The following is a 14,555-nucleotide window of genomic DNA, read 5'->3' as shown; positions in this document are numbered from 1 at the left end:
CCTACAGCAAATAATGGTTTCTTAGTGATATAATGATTGGTTTGTACTCAGTGTATAGCATATAAGCTCTAAAAGCTCTCGGCCTGAAAGGACAAGCCCACTAGAAGTTCTCGGAGGCTTAGACAGATTAAATCCATCGTCCACCCTTCTGTTGGCTGGAGGTGGAAGCACAAACCTTTGGATTCGGAGAGATTCAGAGGGCAGAGAAGGAGGCAAGAGCTCAAGCTCTCGGAACCAAGGAGAGAGATAGGTCTCCAGAAAAACTAGCCGAGTCCCAAGTGAAGAAGACAAGACTTGGAAAGAGACAATAAAGGATTTGGACTTTAACCCCTGGCTGCACTTGTGGTGATTACTGAACTAAAATGAAGGCTGCCTCCAGAGACCCCAAGAAAACCCACTAAGAGAACATTACAATTTTACAGAGAATATTACAGAAAATGACACTTAAAACTGACAGTGAGCATGGGCAAAACCATGACACTCTCAGCCTCTATTTCTTCATCTGTAAAGTAGGGGATGATTAATTATATTGGGAGAGAAAAATCAGAGCAAAAGGGGAAAACCATGAGAAAGCAAAAAAAAAAACAAAAACAAAAAAAAAACAGAAAAAAGAAGTGAAACATAGCATATGTTGATTTACATTCAGTCTTCCTAGTTCTTTTTCTGGATGCAGATGGCATTTTCTGCTCAAAGTCTTTTGGGATTATCTTGGATCACTGAACTACTGAAAAGAACCAAGCCTTTCATAGTTGATCACTGCGCAGTCTTGCTGTTACTGTGTACAATGTATTCCTGATTCTGCTTGTTTTGCTCAGCATCAGTTCAGGCCTTTCTATAATTAGTGCAAAGATATATGTTGAAAACTATCTTTGGATATCTTTTGAAAATAAAAAGCTATTATTAAAAAAAAAAATTTCATTATGTAAAATCCACAGAGTTTATGGAGAAAATAGAGTTAAGGGCACAACAGTTAAAACTTTATCAATGATATTAGAAAAAAGATAGAAACCTAATTTTTAAAACAGTAGCACAGTTTTATACATATTAAATGGTTAAGAAAAACATAAACATTATTGTTATTTGTCCTTCATTTTGAAGAGAACCATTGCCGTAAGCTATTTATTGACTCATGCATGAATTGGATTTGATAAGAAGTTGCATAAAGTTAGTCTGAGGCTTTCTTTCTGAAGGCTTACCAGCCTTCCAGTGATTGGACAAAAATCAAGATCACTGGCCATGAAGCAGGGTGAAATGGATGATTTGACTACTTTGACGCCTGATCCAGCTCAAGCACCCCACTGCATCTGATTCAGCCATCTTCATGGCCAAATTATTCTCATCCACCTATTACACTGAGGAAAGTTTTCACATGCTATTCCCTAACTTCCCCAACAGGTTTGAGGCCTTTCTGGTATAATCAACCTGGTTTAGCCCATCTACTGAGATTGTTTACTAGTGTGTAACCAATGCATGTGCAGTAGAGTTTCTTGGAGTCTTAAGTAAGATTTAGGTGAATCAGGGACATGAAAAGTTGATGAACAGCCCTGAAAAGAACTGAGCAAGCTCTGACATTAGATATGCTAATCAGTATCCTCCTCATTATCTCATATATCCCACATAAACATTGCAATGTAATGGAGGCACTCGGTCTCAGGCTGCTTGTGAGTCCCACCCTATTAACTATCCCTACCTTCATCAAGGCTACCCTTGCATCTCCAGGTTCTTGATCTCTCTCGGACCACTGGACCCAGATGGCTCTGGAGGGGAAAGTGAGGCAGGTGACCTTGCACAGCCCTCCCTCACTTAAATCCAATTCATTTGCATGTCACAGCATCCCCTCCCTGATGTTCTGGTCCTTTTCCAGAATAAAAGACAAACAATAAGAACAATGGTTTAGTCAAATATCTGTGGACAAGATGAGAAGCCTCCAGGGTTGGGGGCCTTGGTAGGAGGGTGGGAATCAGCCCTTCTCTGCCCTTACCTCCTACTGCTCCACAAAATACACAATCATTTGGCACATCACCTTGAAAGAGTCTGAAGTTTGCTTATGCAAATGAATATCAGGAGGCTTGCAGCTTGTGACCTATTGTGAAAAGGTGCTATTTTCTACGCACCCTTGAAGATGAATAAACAAACCCAAAATTAAAATTATTCTCAAATCATTCCTTAATAAATATATATATATATATATGTGTGTTTATATATATATTCCTTAATATATAAATTGTGTTGGAAGTGTGATAACATATATGTGTGTGTGTATATATATGTACACACATGAGATTGCTTTATGTGCCTTTGAGTATGTAATTAAAGGTCAGCTGCTTCCAGTACAAACAGGTGACTTGAAATCATTCACAAATACATAATTCATAGAGTCAAGGGACCCCATTCCTGCTTCAGTATTACAGAGGATTTTTTGCTAGGATTAGAGGAGATGCACACAAAGAATTTGGGGGACACAGATTATCAAAATTATAGTCATTGCCATAAACTTTCCCCAAAGCTCCTCTTCTGCTCCCTCCCCTTCTAGAAAAAATGGGAGAATCTTTAAGTTTTCCTGATCCTTAATTTTGAATGGGAAACCATTTGAATGTGATCTAGAAATGTGACCGTGATGTTCTTTATGCTAAATTATATTTATGCTAAATATAATTTATTAGATCCCAGATCTTAATACTATAAGTATTCCATCCATAGGTATAGTTAAAAATTCTTTATCTTAAATGTAGAGCTGGAAGCAAGGCCAATTCAATCCTTCCCATTTTGCAGATAGGAAATATGACCTGGGGAATTGAAAGGATATGCCCCTGGTCGTACAGAGGCAGAATTTGAATCCATGTCTTCTGCCTCTAAACTCAGTGATCTTTCCACTATTTCTTTTTTATCTCATAGCATTTTTCAGACTTCTTTGATTCCAACATACTCTCATCCCAAAAAAGTCCCTAATACCAGGGGGCCTTCTTAGCATCTGTTTAGTGCTTGGACCTCTCAAATCCATTCCAAATCTGTTAATTTTTTATTATGGATTTTAGTGAAATCTCATCATCAGAGTCTCTATTGCTTTGGACCAGCTCCTTTTCCAGGTTCTTCTCCCAAGAATATTATCTTCCTTATTTGAGGAAAAACACAATTTGAAAAAGACTCAAGAAATTCTTGAAAAAGTTCAAGAGTCTAAGATGTATAATTGTAGTCATTCCTGAATAACCCTATCATCACTTTTCAGGCTAGCATAGATCTCTACCCTTTGTCAAAGTCAGAAGAATGTAATCATGACAATTATTTAGTATTTAGTATTGAAATAAAATTGGAAGGGTGTAGGGAATGACCCATCCATCATTAACTAGATTAAAAAAAAAAAAAAAAAAAAGGAACCTGGAACATTAGTATAAAAAGTAGTTTGATCTTCTCTTAACCAATTTAAAAAAAATACATTTTAATTATTTTTAAATCACCCACATTTTCTAATATATTCTTTTCTTTATCCTTCCAAACAGTGGGAAAGATGGTTTAGCTAAATGAACCAAAATATCAAAAAAGTGACATTTTATTTAGTATTCCTGACCCTTTTATTAGTATTCCTGACCCCTTTACTTACTTTTTTAAGTATACAGGAAAGAACAAAAGGTCAGAAGAAAACAGGACAGCTTTGAAAGTTAAAGGAAAAGCCAGCTATACATAATAAAGAATTATGGTTTTATTTTTTTACATAGGCTGTCTTCATTTTCTAAAATAAAAGAGGTCAAAAGATATGGTCAAAATAGTTATCAAAAGAAAAATCATTTAATTGGATTACTTGCCTTCTAGAGAAGGGGGCAGGGGAAAAGGAGGGAAAAAATATAGAACACAAGATTTGGTGGGGGGGGGGGAAGGTTGTTGGTTTTTTTTGTTTGTTTTTTGGGATTTTTTTGCTGAGGCAGTTGGGGTTAAGTGACTTGCTCCAGGGTCACACAGTTATGTGTGTTGTTACAATCAGTTATGCTTGTAAGTTATACAAATCATGGTCAACAAACTGATTGTGCTCAGAATATGTACCTCAAAAAAAAAAAAATCATATGAAAGAATGCCTTGCATCAATAATATTATGAAAATGCATGTAAGAACAACTCCAAGGTTTCTTGTTACATCCAGCTAATTGGCAAAAATGACCAATTATAGAAATAGTCATTGGAGAAGTTGTGAAAAGATGAACTCACTAATGAACTTGTTTCATGAAACTGTGAATTGGTCCAACCATTAAGAAAAGCAATCAGGAAACATGTGAAGTTCGTAATTAAAATATCTGTGCCCTTTGAGCCAGAGTTAACACACAAGTATATACTCCAAAGAGATAAATGATAAAAAAAAAAAAATTTATAATAAAGACCCCTTACATAGCAAAATATTTATCTTTTTTGAAGTAGCAAAGAACTTGAAACAAAGTAGATGTCCATTAATTAATTAAATCATTATTTTGTTAAAAATTAACTAAATAAGTTGTAATACATGAGTATCACAGTTTACTGTGATGTTAGAAATGATGAATATGATAAATATTAAGAAGCATGGTAAGATCTCTTTGTTGTTCAGTCATTTTTTTTCAGTGAAGATTGACTCTTCATGATTTTGGTTTGGGTTTTCTAAGCAAAGATACCGGAGCAGTTTGTCATTTCTTTTTCCTGCTCATTTTACAGATGAGGAAACTCAGACAGAATTAGTGACTTCTCCAGGGGCCATTCAGCTGAGGTCAGAATGTAACTCAGACCTTCCGAAATCCACATCTGTCCACTTTTGCCACCTAGTTGCCAATGATCTTTGTAAATGGATACAAAATGAAGTTGGGAAAATCCTATATTCAGTATACAGTGTCCAAAAAAAAAAAAAAAAAAAGAACAAAACCCCAAACTATTGAAATTGAATGTTGCAAAATTATCCTAACTAAACCTAGTTCCAAGGAGAAGAAATGAGAAGGAGCTTTCTTACCTTTTACTTGCAGAGTAATTAAGCAGGTCTGTCAAAAAGTATCTATTAGATACTTACCAGTTGGTGGGCAAAACTTGAAAGAAAAAACTCCATCTCTTAACCTTAGAGATAAAATGCAAATGCCTGTGAGCACAACTGTGTCAATAGAAGACAATGTGGGGTGGGGAGGACCTAGTAAAGGTCTCTTCCTGGAGGTGGGGTTTGAGTTGGATTTTGTAGGAAGCCCAGGCAGTTGGAACATACAAATTAAGAGAGACTTTTCCAACATGGGGAACAGCCATCCTAAAGGATCAAGGATGAGGAATCCTTCAGGTAATGTCAGTTTTTTTTAAAGCAATAATGAACTGAACTTCAGATGAGCACATTATCTACAATTTCTTATTCTGTATTTTCATTTAACACAGTGTGCTTGTTGAATTGACTCGACACTTCCACATTTGAAAAGTTAATCTATACTTTCTGAAATGCACAGGTCTTCTAATAATATTGACATCTGCTTTATTTCTAACACTTACTCCCCAGATGGGATCCTAGCACTTAGGTCCTCATAAACTAATTCATCTTCTTAGACCAGCAGCTTCTTTAATGGGAAAACCTGCGAATATCTCTTTCAACTGCTTTTTTTTCCCTCTCAATGACCTGTGTCTTCAGCCCCACACTTTGTGGACTTTCTTCTTCAGTTGCTCTGTTCCTCCACTACTACGGTTGATCTCCAAACACCTTGCTAAATTAGGTGCTTTTATTTGTATTGGGTATTTATTTGTTTCTGTTTGAGAAGAAGTTTGTGCAAGTCCTGGGATCCAGCGTTTATAGGTGGGCAGTTAGGTGGCCAGCGAACAGAACAGACTAGATCTCTGTGCCTGGAATAAGACCTGAATTCCAATTTGGTTTCAGACACTTAGTAAGTGTGTGACCCTGGACAAGTGTCACTTCCTCATCTGTAAACTGAACTAGAGAAAGAAATGGCCGACTATACCAGTAGCTTTACCAAGAAAACCCAAAATGAATTCATAAAGAGTTGGACATAAGTAGAACAACTGAACAACAACTGTCTTATAGATATAACACTCCTCCCAAGTAAAGCATTTCCAACCTTTTTTCAGCCCCTATTGCTCTTAGCTTTTAGTAGCCTTCTTGTACCATGATTATCTAGTACAAAAGGAAAAAGTTGTAGATATTTCCACTGATGAATACAGAAATATGAGATTAATTTATTTCATTCAGATAAATGTTTTTATTAACCAAGAGTCCCATATGCTTTCAATAGCTCTGTCAAAATCTCTTTGTTTTTGATAGGAATCTCAGGTGATCTAGGGCTTTTTCTGATTCTATTTTGAGTTTTTTCTGTGATGTATAGGATGATGATGATAATAATAAAGGTTTTTCTACTGAAATTCACACTAGCTACATTTCACTAAAAAAGTATTGATCTAATTCCAAGAGTCTAATGAATGATAAAGAAATGTACCCCTCCTTTTTTACCATTTGAGATAAATTTTGTGATACAGCCTTAGTGGGGATTTGTTTTACTTGGCTAGATTTTTTTTTTTTTTTTTTTTTTTGGCTGAGGCAATTGGGGTGAAGTGACTTGCCTAAGGGTCACACAGGTAGGAGGTGTCTGAGGCTGGATTTGAATTCAGGTCCTCTTGACTTCAGGGCTGGTGCTCTCCACTGCACCACCCAGCTGCATGTTATATATTTGTTTTAAAAAAAAGTTTTGGGTAGACTTTGGAGGGAGATGAGAGGCTAGATGGAGTTACCATCAAAAGAATAGAAAGAAAAAGTTGTTGAGGTACTTTTTTAATTCACAGAAAAGTACTAAAAGAAGTTTAGAAGAAATCACAGAAGAGATTTCAGAGTTATATATTTAATATACAATATAATGATTTTCTTTCCCTACCTTCTCCCCCCAAAAGGAAGAAGGGAAGCCCTTGAAATAAAATTTTGGGGGAAATTTTGATACTGTGCATTTTTAGGCTCAATTCTGGCATTAAAAAATAATTGAATTAAACATTAATCTATGTCCAGGCCATTTCTAGCTTAAAGAGATATCCAAAATGTGGTGTACTCCTATAACCTCTAATATGTCTCTCTGCCTCAAGACTATTTGTGATAGCATTTCTAAGAATCAAATAAGGAAACTTTCATAATATGTTATACTACACTTGAGAACAATTATTATTTCAACTAATCAGTCCCTTCCCAGAGCACTACTTTAGGTCCAAAATGGGTTCCATCCATAAGATCAACATCTTAAACTTGAATAAAAAAGAGAGCCCTACTTTAAAGGGTGGGACAGGCCTTGATCCTATCTAGACTAAACCAGATTTGGTTATCACACTGAATTCCTTTCTAAAAGAAAGACCTTAACTTTTGTGATCTAGATTTTCCTAAAGGGAAAAATTGGGGAGGGATTTTATGTTGGAGAAATAGTCCTTAATATTATTAGACTAAAAGGGAGGGTTAAAAAAAAAAAATAGCCTCCTACAGATGTAATAAAGCACAAAATTCTCACATTGACCACATCCAAAAATGTGTCTCATTCATTATATATCTGGCCCATCATCCTTCTGGCAGGAAGTAGATGCCATTCTTCATGGTGGGTCCTCTGGAATCATCTTTGGTATTTACACTGATCAGAACTCTTAAATCTTTCAAAGTTGTTTATTTTACAGTGTTATTATATCTGTTGGTCTGCTAGTTCTGCTCACTTCATTCTTCTTAGGTTAAATTTAAAAATAAAAATATGTTGTATAGATTCAGTTTCATTCATTTAGTAAACATTTATTAAGTACTTACTGGGCAAAAGGGCCATCACACTGTACATACTGTTTAATCCAGCAGTGTCTCTACTGGGCCTTTATCCCAAAGAAATCATAAAAAGGGGGAAAGGAAACACATGTGTAAAAGTGTTTGTGGCAGCCCTTTTTGTAGTGGCGAGAGCTGAAAACTAAGTGGATGCCCATCAGTGGGAGAAGGACTGAAAAAGTTATGGTATATGAATGTTATGGAATAGTATTATTCTATAAGAACTGATGAGCAGTATAGATGAAGAAGGTAGAAGAATATAGGAAGGGACTAGTTATGAAGGGCTAACAGAGCATTTTGTATTTACTTTTGGAGGCAATAATAGGGAGCTACCGGAGTTTCTTGAGTAGAGTGACATGAAATTGAGGAAAATCACTTTAGTGGCTGAAAAGAAGATGAGGAGACATACAAACCCATCTGCAGTCTGTTGTAGCAATCAAGGTTGGAAACCTCAGGGACTAGGAGATGATGGTCGTTACTATGATAGGGAACTAAAAAGAGAAGATTAGCTATCCAGTTTGAGGTGACTGAAAAGCAGTTCGATATGTCACATTGGAAGTCGGCAGAAAGACTGAGGCAGAAAAGATAGTTTTGAAAATCATCAACATAAAAATGGCAAATAAACCTGATAAGATGATAAATGAAGCTTAGATCAGGGCTTCTTAAGCTTTTTGCACTCACGACTCTTTTTTTGTCCAAGGAATTTTTACATAACCCTGGATATGTGGGTATATAAAATATGTACACAAATCAAAAAATTATTGATAATATGGTATAAATAATAACTAATCATAAGTTTGTTTTAAATTTTTGTATACATATAATTTTAGTATTTATTAAAGATGAAAGAAAATTTGCATACTAATGAAATGGCTGTGCTTGTTTATTTTACATAATAAATTAAATCTTGGTGGGATATTTGATAGCTTTTATTGTTGATACCTTCAGTTATTTGACCCCATATGAGCTCTTGTCCTAGAATTGGCATAGAGAAACAGAAGAGGACCTAGAACACAACCCAGAGGGACATCTTCTGTTAGGAGATTTGATCGGGATAGGAGACATATTCCTCTTTTTCTGATCTACACTACATACAGAAATGCTTTAATTTATACATGATTGTTTGCATGTTACTTCCCCATTAGATATCTATACTTGAGAACAAGGATTATCTTGTTTTTGCTTTTGTTTTTTGATATTCTTCAGCACATAGTAGGCTCTTAATAAATATTTGTTGATTGATAATCAGTTGTTTGTTAAGGTTAGAATGAAAAAAAATATATAGACTGATATAAGGACCAGTGTTTTTGAATGAATGAACAATGCATTTTTTTAAGTACTTACTCTGTGTAAAGCATTATGTAAATATGTACATACATAAAGCCTGCCAGATACAAAGAGCTACATTCTAATCGGACAACACATAAAAAGTTCCCACTGCAAGTCAGGTAGAATGGTCCCTTGGTTCTCAGGGTATCATGGCAAAGCAGATAGTAAAGCATCTAGGTTAACATCATTTCCACTGGGGGAAAAAAATTATATCTCTTCCTGATGGGAACAACAGCTAAGTGGTCCAATGGAGAGAGCACTGAGCTTATAGTCAGGAAGATCTGAGTTGAAAGCCAGCCTCAGATACAGCTTTGTGATCTTGGGTCAGCCTCAGTTTCTTTATTTGTAAAATGGGAATAATTACAGCATCTACCTCCCAGGATTGTTGTGAGGATCAGATGAGATAGTAATTGTAAAGTACTTAGCACACTTCCTGGGACATTGTAAGTTCAAAATAAACATTTTCAGTAGTTTCATTTATCATGTTGAATATTTTAACATTGCCCAAGATAAGTGATGGCAGAAGTTTGTTTGTTTGTTTGTTTTTCCCCTGGATTTTCAATAGCTGTGGCAGTAACACCTACAGGAATAGTTGTCAGCCTGAATCTCCATAGGATTTGTTTATCAAGATGGTCTAAAAGTAGCATCATTCCTGATTTTTAGTTCATTTTTAATTCAGAATCCTAGGCTGTGTAGATAAGAATCTGAGGGGAAATGGTGGTCAGTGGTGGTTGGGATGATGTGCCTTGCCTGGCAGATGCTGCCTGCAGTCTATTCCATCTCTTTTCTCCTCCTCTTCCCCAACCCTCTATGCAGCTAGGCTAGCTTTCGGGCTTTGTGTAGGGCAGTTGATTGGCAGTTGGTGGGTACTAGCTGACGTCAGATGGCCACTTTAAGGACCGAGTTGGAGGTAGCAATGGGGAGAATTGGATACTCCTGGGTCTGTCTTAGTATCCAACATTTCTTGGGAAATGACTCTTTTGGAGGAAGATGCAGAAAAAAAATAAACTTTATGTTATTCCATCTGAGAAATAGGGATCCTCTTTGATGACATTGGTCGTCTCATTTTTAACCAGATGTTTGTGTTCATGTTCAGGCGGCAGACTTCCAAATCAATAGGGCTAACCTCAACTCCCCCTCCTCTCTTCCAGGCACCAAATCGGCTGCTGAACACAGCAATGGTGTCTATGATGTTGGGCTGCCCTCCCAATCCCCATACATGAGCATGTTCCCAGTACTTCATCTCATGGAGGACCTGAGGCTGTCGTTGGAGATGCTGGAGGATCCTCAGGAAAGAGAAGTCCTTCGGGGGCAGATCCCAGAGCCCACTGCAGCCTACATAAAAGAGTGGCTTCAGGGAAATCTGGTGAGTAACTGTGACACAACCATCCTGGGAACTGTTCTGCCTGCTGGGCCACAAAATCTATTTTGCCAAGTGTGTGACAGAACAGGCATGCCATTCAGCTAGAGAATTGCTAATTGCTTTATGGGGAAAATTGGGACAAAGTATGGGAGATTTATTGAACTTTTAAAAATCATTCAAATTTGACATTTCCACCTTATTCATACTATTTTTTATTTAAATTTTAAATTAAATTTAAATTTAAAATAAAAAAAAATTCTAGTTTCCCTCTTTTCCTTAACATGTACAATTTTCTACTACGCCTCTCAAACTCACTTACCAAACTTTTGACTGGCATCCAAGTCTTTGTTTTTCCTTTCCCTATTTGAAATGCCTATAGCAATGGTTCTCAGACTTTTGTTTGTTATATGTATCTATCGATCTTTACCATATTAGAAATTAACTGATAGCATTTTAAAGTATTTATTAATAGATTTTAAATAGCAATAAGTCCATTAATATGTTACATAGTTTACATGTATATACATATATATATATTTAATAGAGAAATATCATTTTATTACTCATTTTTGCAAATCTCTCTAATATCTGGCTTAACTAAAAGATTCTTATAATTATAAAGATTCTTATCTGCTCTTCTACATTCTGTCTATTGCAACATGCAATTTTGGTTGAAAGACATAAAGATAATCCAGCCTCAAAGAAAAGTAGTTGGAAAAAAGGAATATTTTAATAGGCAAATTATGTCTTAGTATTATCATGAAAATAGTTTTTGCCTCGCTGATCTTCTGAAAGGGGTATAAGAATTGTTGGTATGAATGTCCCCTCATACCAAGGAAAACAACAAATCTTCACTTCAAGATAAGGGTTGTATGGATGGTTCTTTTGTTCATTCACCTCTGGAACTGAACTCTTTATCACACAGCATCCAGTCAAATCCAATTAGCATTTGATTCTAATCCTATTGCAATTCATTCATTTATAGGCTCTTCCCCTTAACTTAAATTGACAACTCTCTATTCTCAATCTTGCCCTGTGCTCTGACTTCACAAAGTGTCAACCCAGAACAATGCTATCTGGATCCAGCATACCTCCCTGGCAAGCATGGATATAACATCCCAGTGCCAAAAGAGCATTGTTTAGTGTCAGGAAACTTGGGTTCCCATCTTGAATCCAATACAACTCCTTTCAGTTTTTAACAGAAACTGAGTCTTGAAAAAGTTTAATGATATATCCAAAATAGCATGGATAGGAAATGGATAGCAGAATCAGCATTAGAATCCAGATCCTCTGAACCTCAAAACCATTATAATTTCCTCTCTGTCACCTTCCTGAACCTTAATTTCCTGAAGCACCTCCTGGTAGGAACAGAATTCATTCAGATCTTCTTGAATCTTGTCTGTCTACTCCCATTGGATCGTATCTCCTTTTACTAGAAAGTAGGGAGAGACAGCTTTTGTTAAAGCAGTCTTTCCAGTTAATTCTGAATGAAGAGCTCATTATTGGTAAATATTTCAGGAGAACAATGAACCTATAGTTCTCGCTGAGAAAATAAGTAATCATGTCAGCATTAAATATTTATCTCGGGTAACCACTGTTACCTGGCACTGTTAGTCCTCTCCCAAGACCTCGGGGTGTGGTTAAATTTTACTCCAAACACATCCAGTCTCCCCATTATTCTAACTAAGGGGGTCTCTCCAGGCTTGTCTCTGAAGAGAGATGACTTGAAAAAGAAAAGGATTCTAGGGACAAGTTTTGTTCATTTGTTTGTTTGTTTGTTTGTTTTAATGGCTGAGAAGTCTTATCAGGCACACTGGGTGCCTTACTTCATTTAAAACATCTTTGCCTCAGTGTCATACTTTATTACTGAGTCCAAAAAACCAAGTAAATATTTTCCTATAAAGAACCATGGAGAGATCTTTAATTCTGGCAAAAAAAAAAAAAAAAAAAATGCAAATCTGTTTGCCAAATGGAAAAGAGAGAGGAGTTTTTAAAAAAATGTGGGGAAGAAAGAAAGGGCTGCTTTATGATTAATGAAATGTGACTCGAGCCTTCCTGTGCCAACCGGGAAATGCTCATAAAGAAATGAAATGTTTTCTGAGGCAATCTTTCCTTCTATGAAGTGGAAGAAGATACTAGGAGATCAGACACTACCTTTTCCCAAGAAAAAGTTGGGGTAGTTTTGTATCTGAATGTAGCCCCTCCTCTGTCATGGGGTTGGAAGTGCAACACCAGAATTCTAGAGTGGACCAAGTTTATCTGCCTGCCTTTATGCTGAGCCTGTGCTATCCTGCCAATCCATCTGCCTCCTAAGTGTAGTCTGCTGCCTTCCTTATTCTGATGCAGTAGGTGATAGAGGCCACTGGAGGGGGCAGAGACAGAAGAGCTGGTTACTTTGGCTCCCCTGCCTCCCTCAAAGGCCAAAGACCATGGGGATGTTTAGTTTACCTTCCTATTGTTGCCTTCAGAACATTTTGGAAAATCCCCAAAATAACCAGATTTTAGATTTTTTCAGGAAGAATAGTATCGGATTTTGCAAGTTCATTTTTGAATCACAAATAGTGTAACCAAATAATAATAACTAATATTTCTGTGGGACTTTGAAGTTTGTAAAGCACGTTACACTTTATCTCCTTTGACCCTACTCCAATATATCACAGATATAGGATTATTAATAATAATGAGGATGTGATAACATCAAAAGCTAATACTGATATGGTGCTTGCCATATTCTAGACACTGTGCTAAACACATTGCAATTATTACTTTTCTTGATCTTTACAACAATCCTGAGAAGTAGGTGCAGTTATATATATATATATTTTTTTTTTTTTGCCATTTCCTTTTCCAGTCATTTTACAAATGAGGAAACTGAGGTAAAAGGATTAGTGACTTGCCCGGAATCATACGACTAATAAGTATCTGAAGTTGTACTGGAACTTGGGTCTTCCCCACTCCAGGCCCAGCACTCTATTAATTGCACCATTTTGCTGCCTCCAATATTAATATATTCCTACAACTTATAGTCTTGAAGCCTGGACTAAAAGGTTTGAGAGTGACTTGCCCAGAGTCTCAAGTTTGCATCAGAAGCAGGATTGGAATCCAGGTCCTCCTGTGCTATGTCATATCGGCTAATTTGGGAATATAGTGTGAAAAAGAAGTGTAATATGGAAAGGTTGAAGACAAGTTAAACAAGTGTTTAACCTCTCAGCCTCCATTCCCTCTCCTGTAAATTACAAATAGTGATGATAATAACACATCCCTTTTGTGAGAGCCAAATGAGATCATGTAATTATACCGATTAACATCTATAAAGTGCTTTAAGTTTGCCAGATGCTTCATTTGATCCTGACAAACAGCTGTGAGGTGGAGGCCATTAGCATCAGCAATTTACTGGAGATTCACTTGCCTAGGGTCACACAACTAGTAATAGACCTGCTATGTAACAGCTCTTGGTCTTTCCTAAAGCAAAGAAAAAAATTCATAAATATAATTTCTCCCACCAATATATATATATATATATATATATATATATACTTTCTTGATCTGGACAAATAGTTAACCTCAGGTTCCTTATCTGTAAAATGAAGTAGTTCAACTGGATAATTTCTAAGGACCCTTCCACTGAGTATCTGTGAACTTGGGATGGATGCCAGGTCTTCCTGATTCCTAAGCCACACGAAAAAGGTATCTGAATGAGAAGCTCTGGGCTGACTAATCATGAGCATCTGAGTCTGGTAGAAGGTGCCAGTTATGTTGTTAGTAGGTTTAGAATGAGAGTTCTTAATCTGAGTTCTGGGGAGTTGTGGTATATCTAGAAATGTGTGTCCACATTTACATGTGTGATATGTACGTACACATTTATACATATAACAAATGATATTTATTTGTTATATTTATTAATATGGACAGCTAACAGGACACAGTAGAGTGCTAAGTCTAGATCAGGAAGACTCATCATCCCGAGTTAAAATCTTATCTTGGACACTTATTAACAATATGGCCCTGAGTAAGCCCTTTAACCCTGTTTTGCCTCAGTTTCTTCATTTACAAAATAAGCTAGAGAAGGAATCTGCCAAGAGCAACCTAAATG

The 14,555-nt window shown here is 36.4% G+C and overlaps 1 protein-coding gene across 15 annotated transcripts in view; it reads left to right on the top strand.

The window, feature by feature from the left end:
- The window catches only part of PPFIBP2 (PPFIA binding protein 2), a 181,574-nt gene that overhangs the window by 55,377 nt on the left and 111,642 nt on the right, over positions 1–14,555 (top strand). For all 15 annotated transcript variants that reach the window (XM_031942169.1, XM_031942171.1, XM_031942170.1 and 12 more), the window contains one exon: positions 10,251–10,465. In XM_031942169.1, the coding sequence (XP_031798029.1) occupies positions 10,251–10,465 (215 nt within the window). The remainder of the gene's footprint in view (positions 1–10,250; positions 10,466–14,555) is intronic.

The sequence above is a fragment of the Sarcophilus harrisii genome, chromosome 6, assembly GCF_902635505.1.
Source record: "Sarcophilus harrisii chromosome 6, mSarHar1.11, whole genome shotgun sequence".
NCBI lineage: Eukaryota > Metazoa > Chordata > Mammalia > Dasyuromorphia > Dasyuridae > Sarcophilus > Sarcophilus harrisii.
The sequence above is the reverse complement of the archived record's forward strand: the minus strand, read 5'-3'. Positions and strand labels throughout refer to the sequence as shown.